The 23,180-nt window shown below is 32.3% G+C and overlaps 1 protein-coding gene across 1 annotated transcript; it reads left to right on the forward strand.

Moving 5' to 3' along the window:
- The first annotated feature begins 18,132 nt into the window (after positions 1 to 18,132).
- On the forward strand, positions 18,133 to 19,830 carry LOC111275800 (NAC transcription factor 56-like). Its single transcript, XM_022861309.2, has 3 exons — positions 18,133 to 18,479; positions 18,641 to 18,948; positions 19,068 to 19,830. The coding sequence occupies exons 1-3, from the start codon at positions 18,296 to 18,298 to the stop codon at positions 19,611 to 19,613; spliced, it is 1,038 nt and encodes a 345-aa protein (XP_022717044.2). The 5' UTR covers positions 18,133 to 18,295; the 3' UTR covers positions 19,614 to 19,830.
- Positions 19,831 to 23,180: the final 3,350 nt, after the last annotated feature.

A 23,180-nucleotide genomic window follows, 5' to 3' on the forward strand; every position in this document is an offset into this window, starting at 1 on the left:
GCTTCCAACCCAAGACATTATAATAGCTATGTAAATCCTATTTTTACTGAAAAGACAGTAGAACTAATTCCTGATCTAGATGATTTAAAAGAGAAAAAGAAAGAAAAGAAAAGATTAGTATGCTAGAGCAAAGGTTACGGGCTGTGGAAGGATTTGATTTTTATGGGTCAGTTGTGCTGCTGGGCTCTGCCTAATCCCTGATGTGGTCATTCTTCATAAGTTCAAAATACGAAAATTTAAAAAATATGACGGTACGAAGTGCCCCAGGACTCACATCACCATGTATTGTCGGAAGATTGCAGCTCATGCTCATAATGAAAAACTCTTAATGCATAGTTTTACTGGTTCTACGGCTAAATGATATGTTCAGTTGGACAGAACCCGCATTCGCTCTTGGAGCGATATGGCACATGATTTCATCAGTCAATATCGACACATTATTGATTTGGCCCCTGATCATTTATCTTTATAAAATCTAGAAAAAAAGGTAAACGAGTCTTTTAAAGAGTATGTCCAGAGGTGAAGGGATGTTGCTTCTCAAGTACAACCTCATCTGATTAAAAAAGAGACTACAGTGCTGTTTGTTAGCATTTTAAAACCTTCTTATTATAAAAAGATGATAGGGAATGCAACGAAAAACTTTACTGATATGATAATTTCGAGAAAAATTATTGAGAGTGCCATCAAGAATGACAAGCTAGAAAAAAATGAAGCATCTAACAAGAGAGTCCCAAAGAAAAAAGAAACTGAAGCTCAAGCTATGAGCTTTGATAGACAGCAATTTAGAGGCTATCAACCTTACTCACCACCAAGATATCTGTCATATTACCCTATTGTAAATAATACTTCCCCTCACCCATACCAACTATTTGTACAATCATCATACGCCAAACATATCAAACCCCTCATAGGCCTTAAAATACCATGTACAGTCTAAACACTCAGCCTACCCCAAGACCTTAAAATCATCCAACTAACCCCATTGATAGTTCGTGAGAGTAACGAACTCCTCGTGAGAAACCTATGTTTGACCAAATTCTAATGACTTATATAGAATTATATAAGAAGCTTTACAACAGTCATTTGATTACTCCTAGTAAATTGAAACCCTTCAAGTCACTTTACCCCAAGTGGTACGATCTTGCAGCCTATTATGACTATCATTATGGGATCGCTAGTCATTCCATAAAAAATTACACCACTCTAAAACATAAAATGCAACGTTTGATTAAGGATGGAATGATCTGTTTTGATACAGAAAGAATGACTGTACCGAATGTTAGTGGTAATCTTTTGCCAAATCATAATGTGAATGCTATAAGTGAAAAACATGAGCGTCATGTGAAAAAAAAAGTGACAGATATTAAGATATCTCTCAGCCAACTGTTTGATATTTTACGGAGAGCTGACATGATACAATTAGTATGTCCACATAGCTATCATTGAGCATATATAGCTAGTACTAGTTATAAGTATCATAATGGGGCAATAAGCCATTCCATTGAAACCTGTGAGCAGTTTCACTAAGAGGTACAAAAACTCTTGGATTCACATCAGATGGAGGTCTATGAAGAAAGAGAAGACTTGAAGAATGTTGAGGTGTCCATGATTGATAGGCCTGTAAAGCTGTTTCCAAAACCAGTGACAATTTAGTGTGAAAACAAACTAAAGTCAATCATAGACAAACTCATCTCCAGGTCGATAACTTTTAAAGTCCCAACTCTTTTCTTGTACAAAGATGATAAAACTATACGCTAAAGATATGGCTGTGACACTGTAATTTAGGGGCAAGAAGAAGATGTTTTCAAAGCCGATGCTTTCAATATAACTGGTGTAAGAGGCATTACCTGAAGTGAAAAGTGCTACACTCCAGAAATGTTAAAAAAAGCTAGAAGAAAGAAAGATAAAGAAAGAGAAAGATGGAATAATTCTGAAATAGAATTTGAAGAAGATGATCCGAAGCTAGTATCAGAAAGAAAGGTTTGTAAATCCTGAAGCTAGTAAAACATAATGAGTATTCAATTATGGAACAGTTGAATAAAATATCAGCTTGAATCTCATTATTATCACTACTGTTGAACTCAGAGCCACACCAAAACACCTTACTAAAAGTGTTAAATCAGGCATACGTGACACATAATGTATCTGTTGAATATGTGAACCTCCTGACAGAAAATCTAGTCATACCAAATCATATTTCATTAAACGATGATGAGATTCCCTTAAAGAAAAAAAATGCCAAGATTGTGTATATCACAGTCAAGTGTAAGAGTCATATCATAACCAAAGTCCTTATCGATAATGGCTCTGTTATCAATATCATACCTATGTCAACTTTGGCAAGACTACCCATTGACTACTCTCATATGAAAGACAGTCAGATGATTGTGAGAGCTTTTGATGGGACCAAAAGAGAAGTCTTTAGAGACATCGAGATGCCTTTACAAATTGAGCCATATATTTTTAATGTAAAATTTCAAGTGATAGATATCTCTCTATCCTACAGCTATCTATTAGAAAGGCCGTGGATTCATATGGTAGGAACTGTGCCCTCTATTTTGCACCAAAAGATCAAGTTTAATGTAGAAGGTCAACTAGTAGTGGTAATTAGAGAAGAAGACATGCTAGTGACTCAACCATTAAACACTCCATATGTAGAGGCTATTGAAAAGGCATTGGAATGCTCCTATCGATCTTTTGAATTGGTTAATTCTGTAGGTGAAAGATTTCAAAATTAACTTTTTTTAAGGATAGTGATAAGCCAAGTCATCAACAAGGGTTGGTATCCAAGACTGGGGCTGGACAAGCACTTGCAGAGAATAAAAGAATCCCCGATGGTGATAGATAATAGCGACAGGGTAGGCCTAGGCTATGAGATAATAGAATGAAAGGTCAGAAAAAGGCCAACAGGAAAGACAGCAAGACTAATGGTTATCCTACACCTGTATGAGACTTTCAGACTTGAAGGATTCATGTACCCAGATTCAAAAAAAAATGTGGAAAACATTGTTGCCCAATTAACCATTAATGCTGTTAAAGATGAAGTGGGGATTAATCAAGAGAAGTGGGTTCGCCTTTGTCTGTTAGATTATGAGCTGAATAATTAGAGTGCCATTAAGATGCCTGTGACTTTTTATACTAATACAATATAATTGTAACATCCCAATAGCTATTGCCCAAGGCATTGGGGTGATCTTTCTTGTTTGGCCATTTATTTTTTATTATTTTTAATAAAAAATAGGAATGATGCATTTTCATTTATTTTTTCTTGTGTCTTCATTATTTCCATCTTTTCAAGGACATCTTGCCAATATATCTCATTTCATTCAATTTCAGGTCTTTAAATGAACATGAAAATAATCATGATACAATCAAGAGGTTAGCTTTGAGAATTCAATTAACATTGATGAACTTGACAATGAAGAGAATTTTGAGGAATATGTTATGCCTTCGAACCTAATGAGATTGACTGAACAATAAAATAAGTCAATTGAGCCTCATCAGGAAGTAGTGGACTTAGTGAATCTAGGAGATGAAGAGAATAAGAAAGATGTCAGAATAGGCACTTCACTTTCATCAGGAGATAGACAACGGTTGGCAAACCTACTTCAAAAATTTGTAGATGTATTTACTTGGTCTTACCAGGATATATCAGGACTGAGCACAGAGATAGTGGAGCATAGATTGCCCCTAAAGCCAGAATGTAAGCCAGTTTAACAGAAACTGAGATGAATGAAACCCGAAATGCTACTAAAAATTAAATAAGATGTGAAAAAACAATTTGATGTAGGTTTTCTACAAGTGACTAAGTATCCAGAGTGGGTAGCCAATATAGTCCCAGTTCTTAAGAAGGATAGGAAGGTAAAAATATGTGTAGACTATTGGGACTTGAATAAGGCTAGCCTAAAGGATAACTTTTCTTTGCCTCATATCGACACATTGGTAGATAACACGGCTAAGCATTCAATTTTTTCCTTTATGGATGATTTTCTTAAGATATAATCAGATAAAAATGGCTACAGATGATATGGAAAAGACTACTTTCGTGATCATATGGAGAACCTTTTGCTATAAAGTCATGCCTTTTGGGTTAAAGAATGCTGTGGCAACATATCAAAGGGCCATGGTAACACTCTTCCATGACATGATGCATAAAAAGATCGAGGTGTATGTAGACGATATGATTGTAAAGTCGTGTGAGGATGAAGATCATGTCACCAGCCTTAGAAAGTTATTTGAGAGGTTGAAAAGATTTCAACTCAAATTAAACCCAGTAAAATGCACCTTTGGGATAAAGTCAAGAAAGTTGCTAGGCTTTGTGATCAGTGAAAGAAGAATTGAAGTCGATCCCGATAAGATACGGGCCATTCAAAATTTATCACCTTTTAGTACATCAAAGGAACTTCGAGGTTTTCTAAAGAGATTGAACTACATTTCTTGATTTATCTCTCAGCTTACTTACAAATGTGATCCCATATTTAAGCTTCTCCGTAAGAATAATCCTGAAAAATGGAATGAAGAATGCCAAGAGGTGTTTGATAAAATTAAGCAATACTTATTGAACCCTTCAGTATTGGTGCCACTTGTTCTAGAAAAACCTTTAATTTTATACTTAACGATATATGAAAATTCAATTGGATGTGTGCTGAGGCAGCAAGAAGAGGTTAGCCGAAAGGAGAGAGCTATTTACTATCTAAGTAAAAAGTTCACGGAATATGAATCCAAGTATTCTTTATTGGAAAAAATATGTTGTGCATTAGTGTGGACTACTAAAAGACTCAGACAGTATATGCTCTATCATACTACATGGCTCATAGTAAAATTAGATCCAATTAAGTATATCTTCGAGAAGCCTTCTTTGTCTGAAAGAATTGTTAGATGACAAGTAATGCTCTCGAAATATAATATTATATACGTGAGCCAAAAAGTAATAAAAAGGGACGCTATAGTAGAATTTCTTACAGATCGTGCTACTAAAGAGTATGAGTTAATGAAGTTGGAATTTTTGGATGAAGACCTAATGACTATTTCCCAACTGGAGGAAGGGGAGCGTGGAGAAAAATGTTGAAGAATATACTTTGATGAAGCTGCCAATGCCTTGGGGCATGAAATTGGGATAATTTTGATTTCTCCAGAAGAATAATACTGTCCTGTAACAGCAAGGTTAAATTTTAACTACACAAATAACATCACTGAATATAAGGCATGTGTTATAGGTTTACAAGCTGCTATAGATAAAAGAGCGAAAGCACTGAAAGTGTTTGGAGACTCAGCTCTAGTTATATATCAATTGAAAAGAGAATGAGAGACGAGAGATTTAAAACTCGTTTCATATCATAAGTATATTCTAGAGTTGACGAAATAATTTGAAGATATCCAGTTTGACCACTTACCTTGAGAAGAGAATTTAATTGTTGATGCATTGGCTATTCTGGCTGTAATGATTCGAATTAATGATAATACTAACATTCAGCCCATCAAGTTAGATGTTAAAGATATACCAGCTTATTGCTTTAATGTAAAAGAAGAAAAAGATGGAAAGCCCTGGTATTATGACATCTTACAGTATATTAAGGATCAACAGTACCCAGTTCAAGCAACAAAAAATGATAAAAAGGTCATTCGAAGATTGGTTATGAGCTTTTTCCTATATGGGGATGTTTTGTACAAAAAAAATCAGGATCAAGTATTATTGAGGTGCGTAAGTAAGATTGAAAAGAGAAAAATCATTGAAGAGGTGCATGATAGAATATGTGAGGCACATACCAGTGGACATATGATAACGAGACAGATCATGAGAGCAGGATATTACTGGTTGATGATAGAGAATGATTGCATTAACTATGCTCGTAAATACCATAAATGCCAGATATATGCTGATAAGATCCATGCTTCACCATCTGCTTTACATGTTATGGCACCACCATGGCCATTCTTAATGTGAAGCATGGATGTCATTGGCCCAATCACCCCAAAAGATTCTAACGGGCACAGATTCATTTTTATGATGATAGATTACTTCACCAAATGGGTAAAAGCAGCATCATATACAAGTGTGAGACTCTCTATGGTTTGTAAATTCATAAAGAGAGAGATCATCTGTAGATATAAACTTTCAGAAAGAATTATTTTAGACAATACCAAGAATTTAAATAGTAAGATGATGCAAGAAATATGTGTTCAATACAAGATCAAGCATCATAACTCGGTATCATACCGTCCGAAAATGAATAGGGTAGTTGAGGCAGCCAATAAAAACATAAAAAAGATTTTGGAAAAAATGATCGAGACTTACAAAGATTGGCATGAGAAGTTGCCATTTGCATTATGTGCATATCGAACGTCAGTTCGCACCTCTACTGGGGCAACCTTATTTTTTTTTGTTTATGATATGGAAGCTGTACTACCAGTGAAAGTAGAGATCCCCTCCTTGAAGGTTCTAAAAGAAGTTGAGTTGGAAGAAGCTGAATAGATTTGAGAACGCTATGAGCAGTTAAATTTCATAGAAGAAAAGAGATTGACTGCACTGTGCCATGGTCAGCTATATCAAAGAAGAATGATGAAGGCTCATGATAAGAAGATTCAGCCCCATTACTTTCGAAAAGAAGAGTTCGTCTTGAAAAGAATTCTTCCAATCCAGTACGATAGTAGAAAAAAATAGACTCCGAATTGGAAAAGGCCGTATGTGGAGAAACGGACTTTTTTCGGTGAAGTGCTGATACTGATTGAGATGGATGGAAATGATTTACCCCATCTTATAAATTCTGATGCTGTGAAGAAATACTATGCTTAAAAAAAATAAAAAGTGAAAAAAAGAAAAAAATGAATAAAAATGAGGACTCAAGGCGAAAATCCTAAAAGGGCGGTTTGAGTCATAGGAGATTTGTCTAAGTTGAAAACTTGAAAAGACAGCTTAGATAAGGAGAATACAGCATCAAATTTGAAAGTCTGCTGACATGGAGGCTAGTAAATTCGAAAGAGTTTTAAATTGTTAAGTACATCAGAGGGTTGGGTTTTTAGAAAAAAAACTTTGAAATGTGTTATCATAATTATCTAATTGTTCATTTTGGGCTTTATCCCTATACATATCCTTATAATTCTCCCTTGGCCGAAATTAGCTAATAAGAGACATTATATTTCATTCTTTGTGTCTTTTTTTTTATGACTGTTTCTCGACCATTCATATTCCTTTCTTCCTAATACCCCACCATGGAAGAAATGTGCAAATACATTCTTACTTTTTGAGTTTGAAATAATGATTGATGAATAAATAACAACATGAAAGATTTTTACATTACATTGAATAAGTCAAGAGTGATAAAGGCAGAATCGAGATGTTCAGTTCCTGATTAGGACATTGAATTTGGGAAGAGATTTCTTACAGAAAGAATATGAGTGGAAGAGACAATTAAGAGCTACACTGACTCGATCTTAGAAGAGCAGTGTAATCTAATTTTTGAAGAATCAAAGGGTTTGATGCCCAAGAAAAGAGCTTGAGAAACTTAAGTATCATACATTGAATAGGAATTAATTGGCCAACATTTGCATCGCATGCATTCAAATTCATATGCATTGCATAGCATATACTACTTTCAGAAAAGTATAGTGTATAAATTCAAAAAGCAGAGGTGTTCCAAGATCCCACATAGAGAAGACAGATGTGAAGATATTTTCAAATTTGAGAAAAAACTTGTCAGGTAAGTTCCTAATCCTTGAAATAGGATGTCTTTTGGCATCAGGGTTGATTTATAAGACCTTTGGGCATAATCTCCTAAAATTCCTTCAAACACAATTTTCAATTCCTTTGGACATGATTGTCAAGGAGTAATTTACTTTTCAAAAGTCATGGTGCCTCTGTTTAGAGGAGCAATTTACTTTCCAAAAGTCGTGGTGCCTCTGTTTAGAAGCAATTTACTTTCCAAAAGTCGTGGTGCCTCTGTTTAAAGGAGCAATTTACTTTCCAAAAGTCGTGGTGCCTCTGTTTAGAGGAGCAATTTACTTTTCAAAGTCGTGGTGCCTCTGGTTAGAGGAGCCATTTATTTTCCAAAGTTGTTGAGCCTCTGCTTAGAGGAGCATTGATCAAATTAAAAAAAAAAAAAAAGAAAACCTCTGTTTAGAGGAGCTTTGTTTATTTTTCAAAGTCGTTGAGCCTCTGATTAGAGGAGCTTTATTTATTTTTCAAAGTCGTTGAGCCTCTGAATAGGGGAGCTTTATTCATTTTTAAAGTCGTTGAGCTTCTGATTAGAGGAGCTTTGTTTACGTTTTTCGAAGTAGTTAAGCCTCTGCTTAGAAGAGTTTTGACCAAATCTAAAACAAAAATAAAAATTGTCAAGTTGAGTCTTGATTGGGTGTCTACGTCTTTGCGTAATTTTTGTTTCACAAAAAATGTGCAAAGAGGGGCAGCTGTAGACACTCAATTTGGTCCAGGCCCGGATCAATTAGGCTTGGTCCAAATAGGTAAGTCTATTTTTTTTATTTTATTTTTGTATTTTACATTTTTATTTTATTTTCATTATTATTATTATTATTATTATTGTTTTTATATATATTTTTCTTTTATTTTTATCTTATGTATTTATTTATTCATTACTATTATTTATTAATATATATATCCTTATTATTATTTTTTTCTCTGTTAATATTTATATGTATATCAGATTATATGTTATAATTTATCTGTTATTTAATTTTAATTTATCTGTTAATTTTTTTTATTTATCTGATTTATTTTCATTAATATTTTTATTTGATTTTTTTATTATTTTTTTTATTTATCCGATTGAAGATTGGATTGAGATTCAATCAGAAGAGTCCATGTTGAATTTAATGATTGAATCTCGATCCAAAGAAGAATTGGGATTGATCAGAAATTCTTCTGATCAATCCCTACAAAAGGGATCCTCAAGAATAGAAGGAACACACACACAAGAAAACAGAGAGAAAAATAGCTACTGGTTGAGAGAAAAAGGCATACATAAGAGATTTGAAGGCTAAAAAGGGTTTAGAGGCGTTATAATAGCTTTAGGAATTGGGAAAAGTTTTTTGGAGATTTTTTTGCGAAATTTTTTTTCTGGAAATTTTTGGAAAATTTTCAGATTTCGGTGAGTTTTTCGACGAACGTTGAATTTTTCGGTGAAAATTTTGACTAAGTTTGAAGCTTCCGACCAACTTCCCAGTTTTTGGCAATATTTCCAGAAACCGATCAGTTTTTCGACGAAATTTCGATGAAAAATTCAGATTCTGACAAAAATTTTTAGAATTCGGTGAATATTCAACAGAGTTTTTCGGGTGTTCTAGACAGAAAGAGGAGAAAAAGATGGAAGAGAGAGAGGGAGAAAGCTCGATTTGCTGAAAAAACGAAGGAATCAGCCTTATATACTCTCCCAAAACGACGTCGTTTTTGCGCTAAGTAACCCAGAGGATCCGCGCGTTTTGCTAAGATCCGACCCGACCCGAGAGTCTACCCGTTTTTCGACCCGCGCGTGATCCACCTCCCCGAGCTGTTAGCCGAGTCAAGCCGACATTCCGAGCCGCATTCTCCGAGTCATTTTTCTCCCTTAAGTCGAGCCGAACGGAGCCGTTCCAAGTTATTTATTTATTTATTATTATTAAATTAGGTTTATTAAATATTTTTTTATCTTTATTTTTATTTTTATTTTTGTTTTTATTTTCTTTATTTTCTTTATTTTTTTTATTTTCTCTTTTATTTTGTTTTATTATTTTATTTTCTTTAAATAAAATCCAAAAAAAATATTTTTGGGGAAAAGCTGAAAGTATTAATTTTTCTTAAAAATAATTTTTCAAAAAAAGTTTTTGAGGAAAAGTTGAAAGTATTAATTTTTCTTAAAAATAAATTTTCAAAAAAAGGTTTTTGAAGAAAAGTTGAAAGTATCAATTTTCCTTAAAAATAAATTTTCTAAAAATATTTTTGAAGAAAAGTTGAAAGTGTCAATTTTCCTCGAGATTAAAATTTCTAAAAAATATTTTGGGGAAAAGTTGAAAGTATCAATTTTTCCTGCATAAAAACAATCATTCTTTTCTTCTTTTTTTTTTTAATTTTTTAATGTTAAATAATTCAACGACAGAGCCTTTGCAAGTGAAACAGTAGTTTTCTTGCATACTCCTGAGGTGAGAAAATTTTTTCAATTTTTTGCTAAAAGTATTACAATCAATTGAGAATAATTTTTAATAATTAATTACTTGGTAAAATTTTAAGGCTCATTGGATAACACAAATTTAAGTTGGTACCATCTTTTGATAGGCGTTGTGAGGGTGCTATAACCTTCCTCACACATAACCGAACTCTCGAATCTTGTTCTGGTTAGTAGACCTGAACCTATTCTTTTAGGAACCCTTAAACTTAGGTGCTCCTTGAAAAGATAGATTTTTTAGGTGGTCAATGCATAGATAAAAAAGATTGGTGGCGACTCCCTTAAGTCAATGTCTAACGATAAATCTCCGGATCTAGACGTTATGACAAGTATGACACTTCATCCTAAAAATTTTTGATCATTGAGTACTTAAATTTATAACACAAAATTTTTTATAAAAAATTTCGTGAGATTTAATCTCTGGTAATGCTTGATGCGATTACATTACATCTAATAAGCTGTCATTTCATTTTACACCATTAAAACCACATTCATGCATAATATATATGGTAGTAATGGTGATAGATTTATCGATATTACTTGAGATTTATATTTTTAGTGGCTAGCTTCTAGTTGCTTCAATGTAAGCTTTCAATTTTATGATTCCTTTGATTATCTTTGCCAAATTGCCCATGACAAAGACAAAAAAAAATTTGTCATGATTTTCAAAAATGGCAAGTGTTTGTATTTGCAAATTTATTACCAAAGTCAGCTTGAATCCAAGCACAAGAGAAATCAACTACTAAATTTCACTGAGCAAAAATTCTTTATCAGGTAGAGCAAAACCTGGACCTTAAGGCTGCCTTGTTTGCCATTGTTGAGCTCTACTTGTTAAGTCAGACCCTATATTTTGTTCATCTGTAGCTTTCCAATATGAAAATGAAATCCAATTTTATGAATTGAAAGGGTGATGAATGATGATAAACAATGACTGTCGGCTCCCAATTTCTTACTTTAGACCCTCTTGAAAGGCTGAGTTCGATCTGGAAATTGTTTCGAAAGAGATCAATATGAACAGATTAGATCATTTGAATCAAAACAAAGCCTGTCTTTTCTTGAAATTAATGTTAAAAATCATATTAAGATAAGTTTATAAGTTCGATTAATTCAATGATTAGAATTTTATTAATTCCATCTTTGCTTTAAAATGTAAGATAACAATCTAGAGATGAAGGGTAGATAATGCCTTGTTAAAGTTCAACTACATCTGCTGGAATTGGCAGACATAAACTTAATTCAAACAAGAAAAGAAAGCAAGAAACTGTTATATATGTTCCTTTGCTTATAAATGCACCTAATTTCTTTGCAAATAAAGTGCATCTTGCGTGCCCGATTTGACATTACAATAAGAAACTAAAAAAGTAAGCAATATTCCAATACAAAGGCCTGTTCTTCAATTTCTTTTACACAAATTGATTATTAGTTGATTAATTCCGTTATATTGATCTGGCTAATTCCATGTCCCTACCACACATAAATGGAGCAAATTGTGTTTTTATTGGGGTCACATGAGAACAAATTTCAAAATTCACGTTTAGTTCTATTGTTATCTTAGTTAAGAGAGTTGAGACTTGAGATGTAAGATTTGAATTCTCTCATCTCCTCAGATTTTTTTGTACACACAAAAATAAAAAAGATTTAAACATTTGACATTGATTTTAGAACTAATGCTTTATGAAGTTAATGAATACCAATCAAGCTATATCTAAATAACCTTAACACACTAAGAACTCAAAGATTTTGTTTTAAATCACCCAAAGGTACAGGTACAAACTTTTCTTTCTATTTTCTTTAGATTTTCAGTCAGTTTCATTTTGTATAGTGAATGCTCAATATAGACTTTGATTTGCATGAAAATTGAGATTTGAACTAAAGCCCTAATACCCTATCCATGCAAATTAAGTAAGAGTTTTGCAGATAATTAGCTTATGTAGTAATGGAACAAAATTAACAAAGTTCATTTAATATTGCAACAAATTAAATTAAACGTCTGATTAAACGATTGATAAGATCAATTTCATCCCCATGATTTGTCGTGTTTAAGATTCAATCATCCAAATCAAACCAAGATCATGTAGCAGGACATTGTCCAACATATTTGGATTCATAACATCTTTTTGACATCTAGTCTAGCGTGTAAGGATCAATTTGCGGCTTTAGGCCTCAAGAACAACGTGGGAAAATTCAAACTCTGCCTCTACTTTTCAATGTTAGAATCTTTATCCAGAGTTTATAGGCAATCACTGATTATATCATCTATATCTTTGAACCTTTTTTGCCTTCATTGCGATCAAAATTATGCAACACAAATATAGCTATCTTGCATGTGTGTGACAAGCAATTAAGGAAGATGAAATCCACGTTCCATTCATGTGAATCGCGTATTGCCATGTTTGAAACGAAAAAGAAAAAGAAAAAAAAAAGCAATTGCTCCATGACTTCTTCATTCACATCTTGTTCATTTGGCTTTTGTAAAAGGGTGTTGAAATTTGGTCGTTTCAAGTCATCCAGACTTAGTGTACTGCTATTTTTTTCAGATTAATGGAATCTTGTATAGAAGTCAAAACAACCCTAGCCATTCCTTCTCCAAAGTTTTCATCTTAGATACGCAAGCTTTCATGCTTGCTTTCATTTTGATATTTTTGCCATAGCAATTGATGTTAGAGCCTGCCTCGATGAGTTGTACATAAATGATAGTAAGGAATTAAATTTGAGGTCTGAGTTTTCTCTTGTGGTTTCAAGTTAGGGTTGACACATGAATTTCCGGTTGCTGAATTCGGTTTACTGTACCAAACCTATGATCATATATATAATTAAAATTATTTTTGTAGCTTATGGATTCATAACTATAATTTCTATGCCAACTAACAGTTTGAAGAATCCATCACATGTGATAGGGTCATGCAATTGTGACATTGCCAAAATCTGTTGGAATGAGGAGGAAATTAGGCCTTTCTTGTGGCGCGATGCTCGGTGATGGTGTCGATATGAACTTGTTTGGCACCAAAGCCCCTCATGTAAAAGGATGATAGAAGGGAATATTAAAAAAGGCTAGGCCAAAAACATTGAACAAAAATTTTTATCCAAATTTAGAAAGACAATGTGTTAAAATACTTAACAAGTAGGGAAGGGCTTTTGTCAAAGATATCATTCGGTTCTAAAGCAAAGGGAACTTTCATGAAAAGTAAGGCTTATACCTATATACCAAGAATATGGAAAATTGACAAAAATTTCCAAATAACACAACCTTAATAAAACCTTATGTTAATTTCACAAGATGATATCCCATTTGTGATTAATTTATATAGATGGAGATAAATCTAATTCGCTTCAAAAAAAATTTTTGAATCAAGACAAATAAAATCTAATGCATAAATTATACATATACGTAACTAGTGAAGTATAGAATATGTATTACTAGCAATTACTCCATTAGTTACACCACAAATTCTTTTCTTTTTTTTTTTTTGAAATAAAAGAAATCTTTAAACAATTTAAAATTCATTTGACCAGATTCATGCATCATATCTGCCATTTGAATGTAAGCTTTTGAGATAAGGAATTGAGTTTAAGACGTATGAGTTTGTGCTATATCATGTTTTCTTGCTTATTCACTTTTGACTCAATAAGCTGAAAAATTATTTCAAAAACAGTATGGGGGGTTTTTAGACGATCTAAGAGGAGGATTAAGGCTAGCTGGTTTGCTTTGGTTAAAATTTTCAATACTCAAAGAAACATTGATCAAAAGAAAACCCAAAATATATCAAAACTATAGTGTAAAAGGCGATAACGGACAGATTGTGAAACGAACCACATAAGCACATGGAGATTTACTCTTTTCCCACACAGAAAGAAATAAAGGAGATGTTAGGTTTACCATTGAAGGAGAAAGAATATAACTGGTAACATAATTTGGTAACATATCATCTCTGGCCATTTACTTAAGGCTTATGCAACTCACATGTAGACTATAACAAGAATAATATTGACCACCCATGTTCTGAAAAAAAGCGTTGATACACCTTAGCAACAAATGCATTTTGCTCAAGGAAAATGACATTATTCGTCATACCAAAATCGATGATTTTTCAAGATTTAAAGCTTGATACAAGCATGATTTCATAGAAAGCATATTCGTGCTTTTCTAGATTTAATTCAATTATGCTCTTTGCTATTTATTTTTGTTTTTTGAAGTAAAAACGAAAAAAAGTGTTTGACTATAAATGAAAATTTCTTGAAGAATTATAAGTTTAAAAAGACTTTAGTTTTTGTGATTAGCAATATTTTACTTTATAGGAAATCATTATTTTGAAAGTGTATTAGTATTTAATATATTGATTAATTACAAGTATGACCATTTGCTTGAATATGATTATTTTAATTTTTAGGAATTAGGAATCACTTTGATCACTTTCTAAAAATAATTTCATAAACTAATTACCCTCCTAACCATTTAAAATTAGTGAGGAAAAAACATGGAATGTCATGTACATTTGTTATACATGACAAAAGTTAATTTAATAAGGGAATCTACATATATACTGAAAGTGGAGTTTTTTAGGCTCCACCAGAGGTTTTTTTTTAAAATAAAAAGGTCATAATTTTAAGATAAGAGAAGAGGATATAAATATTGAAATTTGAATTTTAAATTTGTTGGATGTCATTTTTTAAACTGTTATATGAATTAATTGAGTTAAATTTTAATTATCTGATAAGATATATTTATGTATATTAAAAATAATTAATTAACCCACTCATTCAATTGACGGTCAAAAATACGAATTGCATACATTTTTTCTTTCATTTTTTAACAATATATTCATTTAACATTATTATTCTTTCTTAAGAAAATTAAGATTCAAAAGTCGAATCCCATTCTTCGTTTGGATTTCCTCGTGCAAATTTAAATGTCTAACTAGAAATCATAGGTACCCAAGTAAACCTACAAATTTAGCTCCCATTATGGACCTCAAGACATAGTGGTAAAAATCAATTTGTGGTGATTCGATTAGGATTTCAATTTTCAAACACACTCCAGGGTGCAATTGTGATGTAAAATCATTCAAAATATTGAGTGAAAGTGGGATCCACAAAATCACACAAAATATTAGAAAATAAAATTATTTGGTGGTGCATTAAGATCTTATATGTCACTTCTATGAATTTTTAGGGATCATGGTTTCGTTCCCTTACATGCTTTTTTTGAATTTTCGTTTGTGATGTTGGGAAATTTTGGAGAGGAAAATGTGGCTGCTACAAAGAAATAAATTCCAAATATGGCAACCCATACTTTTGCATAAGGCAATTTTTGGACCATTTACTGCATCATATTCCTTTTCAAAAACCAGCTGGGGATAATATATATATATATATATATATATATATTTTTTTTTTTTTCGTGGTGCAAAAATTTCCCTTACTTAGTTGAGTGGTTGCACTCTCAATCCATTGTTAACTTTCTTTAAAAAGATTAAAATAAAATTTGGATCCATCTCTAGAGTACTTGCTCATAATAAATAAGTAATATATATGGTGAGATAAGGATATATGAGTACATATAAATCATAGGTTTAAGCATTGGTGTTCACTCTCCCGCAATAAAATCAACCTAAATGTATGATAATAACAGGGTTAAAAATTAGTTTAAATAATGAAAAATTACCAAAACATTAAGAATTCAATTTTGAGATTAGAGAAATAAGTGAAATTTATCAAATGAGTTTCTTTTATATATTTAAAATTATTAAAAATTAAACTTTAATAATTGAAATTAAAATTAAAATTTTTATATTTTATCAACAGATCACATAATTATTGACTAATCATTAAAATTAGCTTGTAAAGTTGGTAAGTGTATTTTATATCAATAAAAAATAATTTGATATTAATTTGACACACACATCTCCTTCAACTTTTGAAGAAAATGCTTAAACATGGTATGGGAAATATAAAATATTAAAAAAGCTTTTATAATCAACATTAATCATTTAAAACAATTTTTAGTACTATATATCCTCTCTTTTTTAATTCCCTTTTCCTCTTTTTCTCAAAAAGAAACATAAAAAAAAAAAAAAAAACCAAAGGAGGGGACCCATTTTTATTCACTTATTCCACATCAATGTCTAATCTTGTTGTTGTGAATTAATTAAAGATGAGGTAGAAAATCAAAGACGTTAGGTGAGCCATAGATGCCATTGGAATGATTTTCCCCTTTCTCTCTCCCCATAGTTTCTAAATAGCCCTTAATGTGAAGATGAGGTATGAGATGTTGAGATTGTGATTGTGGTGATTAATGTGGGGTTTTTTCTCCCGATGATAAGAAATGGACTACACGAACTGACACTTGATGGGGGCCCTTTGGTCTATCATGAAACCAGCATTTCGACCCCACCTAGCCATAGTTCCTAACCCCTTCTTTAAGATTTTGGCCGTGCCCAACGGTTTTGGAGAGAAAAAATCTAGCTTTTGGCCATTGAAAAAAATAGTGAAATAAACCTTTGATTCTCTACTAGCTTTCACTAATGAGTACAAATTAAATTTTGATTCCTAAACTAAAAATTTAATATTTTATCGACAAATCACAAGATTTATAATCAGAAAAGATTTTTATTAGTGGTCAAAGAGACTTGAGCCTCTCCCATGATTTCACCTCCAGTGTATCAGAAATGGAGCCTCACCCATGTTTGATTAGCTCCCCTCCATTTTTCTTCTAGAGGAAAGAAGTAATAAGGGATTTTGTTCCTTGAATATTATGGCCATGGAACCATGTCTTGGGAAAAATTAGGGCTTTAAATTACATATGAGATTATTTAAAATTTTGAATCCAAAACTAAGAAAAAGCCAATTACTTACAAACATCCCTTATATTCAAAAGCTTCGCTCATTTACTACATCAAATGAATTACTAGTTAAAAATTACTTATTATCAAAAGTTATACAACATTTAAATTGATGTAATACAATGAACTTATGTGATCTGGTATTTCGTAAGCATACAATGAGATGAGTCATTAGATGAGTTTTATCATTATTTATTCATTTAATTGACATCGTACACATCCAATTCAATTAGATACATAAATATAATCAATTAGATAGATAAATATAATTAGAGAGATGAGTTTTATCTATCCAATTCTATTAGATAGATAAACATACGAGGAGCTAGTAATGTGAAAAATATAATGAATCTAGTTCTTGAATCTCAATCATGTAGATGTAAAAATAATTAAATATTTCATTATATCGAAATTAATTGAGTTGATAAAAATTAAAAAAGAATTTAGTAAGATATAAATTCCATTTTATGCTATCAATAATATTTTTTTGATAGATAATTTTTAAATTTAATATAAGCCTCACACGTAAATTTTTTTAAGTAAAAAAAAAGAAGGTCGAACTTTGCCACAAAAAATTGATCAAAAATTGAAGAATAACAAGTACCTCAAAGAGGACAGCCAATTACGAGGCAAGCCATGACCTTCTGTTTTGTTTTAGTGGTGTGGAAGCGATGGCCTATGGTCACCAAAATGGCTTTTTGGTGGTGGGATTTTGCATAACAAAAGCATGACATCTGAGGCGTAAAGCTTGTTCCCACCCCACACTTATCCGTCCATATTATCTTTTTGTTGCCTTGTGTGGGTTGTGGTCCCCACTGCCACTCCTCCCCCACGTGTCAATCCCTTACATATTTAGGTATTACACGTGTCAAACGATCAACGGATCGAGGCCCTCAGTTCACGTCATCATCATCACCCTCTCCGGGCTCTCCCTCTCACATATATCTACTTGCTAACCACTGCATGTCTTTTGTCAACCTGCCTGTGCATGGATTCAGCTAATTAAGTAGGTTTAGCAATATGTGAAATGACTAAACTGCCCTTGAAACCGTCACGTGGCATGTCGAGATTGGGTGGATTAAATAGTAACAGATGCCAACTTTGTTGTATTAAATCATGCCCACCATTCATGGTCTTGTTCTATGCCCATTTAAAACAATGTTCATGCCAACTCTATGCAACATTTTTTGAGCAGACTCTCAAAAGCAAATTTCTATGATGTTCTTCTTCTCTGATAAACTTTCAGAAATTCAAAGTAAAAAACTCTCAATTTCATCACTGAATTAATATTTAAAAGGAGCAGCAATGGAAAGCACCGACTCATCGACTGGCTCACAGCAGCCCAACCTCCCACCAGGATTCAGGTTCCACCCCACGGATGAAGAACTAGTAGTGCACTATCTCAAGAAAAAGGCAAGCTCAGCTCCTTTGCCGGTTGCGATAATTGCAGATGTTGATTTGTATAAGTTTGATCCATGGGAATTACCAGGTAAAAGGTTTATACCGCATATATCTTTTGTCTGCAAAATTTATTCAAAAAGGGTATACAGGAAAAGAGAAAAAGAAAGTGAAAAGTGCAAGTAAATTTAAGTGTCACATATGTGTATATGACTATGATAAATAATCTTTGAATTGGTTTGGGGATTTCAGCTAAGGCCACGTTTGGTGAGCAAGAATGGTACTTTTTTAGTCCGAGAGACAGGAAGTATCCGAATGGTGCGAGGCCTAACAGGGCGGCTACTTCAGGTTACTGGAAGGCTACCGGAACTGATAAGCCGGTCTTGACCTCAGGAGGGACTCAAAAGGTTGGAGTGAAGAAGGCACTGGTTTTCTATGGAGGGAAGCCCCCCAAAGGGATCAAAACCAATTGGATCATGCATGAATATAGGCTTGCTGATAATAAGACTAACAACAAACCCCTTGGATGTGACTTGGGCCACAAGAAAAACTCACTAAGGGTATCCATTTTTGTCAGGTTTATTCAGTTTATGGTTATATATCGGGAATTGATTGTTTGAAAACTGATTTCCTTTTTTTACTAATGAGTTCTTTCTTGTTTGTTGCTTTTGGTTTATAGCTTGATGATTGGGTGCTATGTCGAATCTACAAGAAAAACAACACGCATAGACCTATGGATCATGATAAAGATGACTCCATGGATGACATGATTGGTCCAGTACCACCGTCCATATCAATTGGTAGCCAACATAATGCAAAATTTCAATTCCCAACGAAGGGCACAAGTTTTGGCACATTGCTTGAAAGTCAAGAGCATAGCCTGTTCGAAGGAATGATGGGGAATGATGGGATTAACAATGGATCTATGTCTCAGTTAGGATGTTCAAACTCAAAGCCAGACCTTTCTATGGTTAATCCTCTCAAAAGGACTCTACCATCGCTTTACTGGACCGATGAGGACACAGCCAGTCCTTCAACAAGCAAGAGATTTCAAGGGGATAGCAATAATGGAAGCATGGAAAAAACAGATGGGAATGGTTCAATTGCCACTCTATTTAGCCAGCTTCCACAAACTCCATTGCAACAACAAACAGTTCTGGGGTCAATGGGAGATGGGATTTTTCGGCCTCCATATCAACTTCCAGGACTGAACTGGTACTCTTAATTCAATTCCAGGTAGTGGGTATTCCATAGATAAACCATCTATGCCTTGAAAAAAAAGTTAAAAATCAAAATTTTCAAGTAGCTTGGAAGCTGTCAGTGTCATGTTACATATACTTGTTGATACAGTCGCCAAGAGTGATGACGCATTTGGATTGGGATAAATATTGAGATTTTGGTTGTTAGGGAAGAGATAATTAGAAAAGACTTCTTTAGATGAACCAGGCCTCAAATATTTCTCTGAGTGTAATAAATAGCTGCCAAAATTTCATCTCTTGAGGCCATAGATCATATAGGTAAAATTTTATAATATATAGTACTATATATATATATATATTGTATACATATAGTTTGCTGTTTATTATGTAGAGATGCAAAGAAAAAAGAAAAGGGGGAAATGAGAGAGAGGTGGAAACTTAATGTAGGAAAAAAATAAAACTGATGGGCTGATGATAAAATATTTTGCTTTAGAAATACAACATTGAAACCTTGTATAGAAATCCTTGTTGTAGAACTTTAGTAATGTTGATGATGATGCACATTTTAAGAATATATATTGGTTGGTTTTGTTTACATCAAAGCATCTGTTTCATCTTTGATCATCTACTCAGATATATTTTGCCAGTATGGAATTTCTTTTTTCATCACTCAATCATGCTTTGCGTTTAAAGGCATAATTCCTTTTTATGGTTCCTCTCTATAACTCTAGAGGGTAAAAATTTTTAAATTCTTTTTTTTTTTCAGTCATTTTTTTTCTTTCCAGCTAGATTTTTGAAGAATCAAGCTTTGTATCCAATCAGGATCATGCAATGTGATTTAGGTGAAAATATATAGTTTAGAAAAAATATCTTATTAAATTTTATAAGTTTATGTGTTTTCTCATTCAATTTCTTTGATGAATCTCAATAAAAAATAATATTATTGACTAATAACATAACAGAACAATCATCATTAACATTAATAGCTATGAAAACCCAATAATTGGTTGATAAGAGCTGAAGTATATGGGGCCATATTACTATTTATAATTTTTTTATTTATTGTATTATTTTATGAATTTACATATATTAATTAATTGTTGTATATTAAAAAAAATTGCTACAATAAATCAGCCACAGTTTTATAAGTTTTGTCTGCAATGCAATAAAAAGGATATTTGTACACAACATATTAATATAATTTTGTACAAATTTTTTTTTTTTGTATAAAATATTATATTTTTCAGTTTTCAAGCTTTGGTTCCTTTTCTTCTTTTTCTTTTTTTCACTTGACAAAGATGGTTGATCTCCTTGATAATGAAAGTAAACAATTTTAAAATATTTGAATAAAGAAATAAATGATTCTTTATTTTGTTTTTCTTTTCTTTTTCAAACAAAGTAAAAATTAGATTGACTAACAATTATATAATTTATTAATAAAATTTAAAATTTTAATTTTAATAAATAAAATTTAAATCTTGACCGCTTTAAGAAAAAAAAAAAAGGACCAAGAGATAATAACTTAGCCCCTAAGTTTTGAGAGCTTGAGAGTAACTTGAAAATAAAAGCTTCAAAGCATTAACCAATTGATAAGAGATACATCTCTCCCTTGACTTTTTCTTTTCTTGATTTAATATCTAAAAAAAAAAACTGTGTCTAAGATATTTGAGTGTGGATGTCATTTTCTTTTTCATTGGTTTGATAAGACATAGAGAAGTATATTCCATGACCTAGAGGTTACACAAATTGACAACAAGAGGCTACCTCACAAAATAAATGGGTTTTCTCTTTGAGACTATGGGACCATTTCACTATCATCAGAAGGAATCATTATCTTAAAACCACACAAATTAAATGCCCTTTAATTACATTACTTTTCAAGGAAAACATACAAAAACTCTTTATAAAATTTCGTATCAATTAGTGATTAATTTTGGAATAGATATTGAAAACTGATGAAATGCTTTATCATCTTAATTTGTGGATGATGCTATCACACAATTAATGCCTACCAATCTCTACAAATATGAGATTATTCTACCATAATCATTTCTTTTCGCATGCTTAAAGAAACTTGTTAGTTGGTTCTTGTCCACATATGTCAATACATACGTATATACATACATAAAAATACAATGAATAGATGAATACTTGTGATATACGCTCTTGTTTACATACACGTAGGTAAAAAAAAAAAAAAATGAATTCATCAGAATTTGACTTGAAATTTAATAAGAGATTAACTTAGCAAAATGTGTGTGAACCTATAATATTAGGTTAGATTTTCTACTGCAAACTTGTTGGCTTAACTGAGATTTACCCATAAGGTTTTGTCATTGCAAAAGATATGGATGGTTGTTGAATCATGAATGTTAATAATGTAAGACACTTTTTACGAAGAAACATTACCCATGATCTCTATCTAGAGAAAAGATAAATCTTTTAACAAAAAGGGGTTTTGAAATGGGGAGGTTTTCATTTTCTTTCATTAATGAACCTACCAAAAAGAGTAGGGTTTTCATTGATGAGGCAGTATCACACTAACCAACTTAAATTCTTTACAAGTCTTAAGCCCATAATTCATTATTGAACTGGAAAAGCAGTCAAGCAGCATTAACACCATAATCATTCACTGGTCGACAAATTGACGCTAGATTTCTGAGCTGTTCCAAGCACAAAAGGCACCCATGGACCATGGAGAATCTGAATAATAATTCAAAGCCCAGGCTGTTTATGGCCCATGATTGCTCTAGGATCAGTGCCAATTAGCAAGCCAATTATTGCAGATTAAGCAAAATAATTAATCACTTGTCACAAGCAGGATCTAGCTGTACAATATGCAAATGCAAAGCAAATTTAATCATTCAATGAATATTCCGTACTTTTCAGAAAAAAATGAATATTAAATTTTCTTTAAATCCTTTAAAATTCAAAACAGGAGCTTTTACGGCTTCCCTACCCTATATTTTTTTCTATGGTGTTTGCATTTTGAAGGTAAAATTCATAAGTCAATGCTGTATAATTGTTCTTTTAATTTTTATCATGACTTTTCAAAACCATAAAAATTTTACCCCTGAATACCATTTATCCATCCCCTAAATATTAAAAAAATTAAAAAAAATGTACATCTCAAAAACACTTGAAGTGCCACGTGGCAAATATGGATTAGAAAATATTAAATTTATGATGTGCCATGTCTATATCATCTTCCATCGTGTCAAATATTATTGACGTGTACATTAATTTGTACATAAAATAAAATGTTAAAATACTTGAAAAATCATAATGAAAGGTAATTTTCTTGGGTCCAAAGAATTTCAGGATTTGGAATATCAAATACTAAAAAGAAAACAATGGTAGAATCAACAGTTGGAATTGGAAATTAAAGAGAACAAAAAAAAAAAAAAGTTAGGATTTGCATGACAGCTGCAACAAGCTGGCGATGGGTTTTGGTTTATGTGGTTGGGATAGACTTGTGGCCATGTCCACAAAGACCCAGCTCATTGATGAAAATAATCAAAATTAAAGATTAAAACAATTCCAAAAATTTTTTTTCTAAAAATATTAAAACAGGGTAGACAGGTTAAGATGTG

Source organism: Durio zibethinus, chromosome 25 (assembly GCF_047325235.1).
Source record: "Durio zibethinus cultivar Kanyao isolate XHJ-2024 chromosome 25, ASM4732523v1, whole genome shotgun sequence".
NCBI classification, from domain to species: Eukaryota; Viridiplantae; Streptophyta; class Magnoliopsida; order Malvales; family Malvaceae; genus Durio; species Durio zibethinus.

Bases quoted from the DNA above. Each gene is read 5' to 3' on its own strand.
- LOC111275800 (XM_022861309.2), top strand. From the start codon at position 18,296: ATGGAAAGCACCGACTCATCGACTGGCTCACAGCAGCCCAACCTCCCA. The intron at 18,480-18,640 runs GTAAAAGGTTTA...TGGGGATTTCAG, and splicing joins TGATCCATGGGAATTACCAG to CTAAGGCCACGTTTGGTGAG. The intron at 18,949-19,067 runs GTATCCATTTTT...TTTGGTTTATAG, and splicing joins ACAAGAAAAACTCACTAAGG to CTTGATGATTGGGTGCTATG.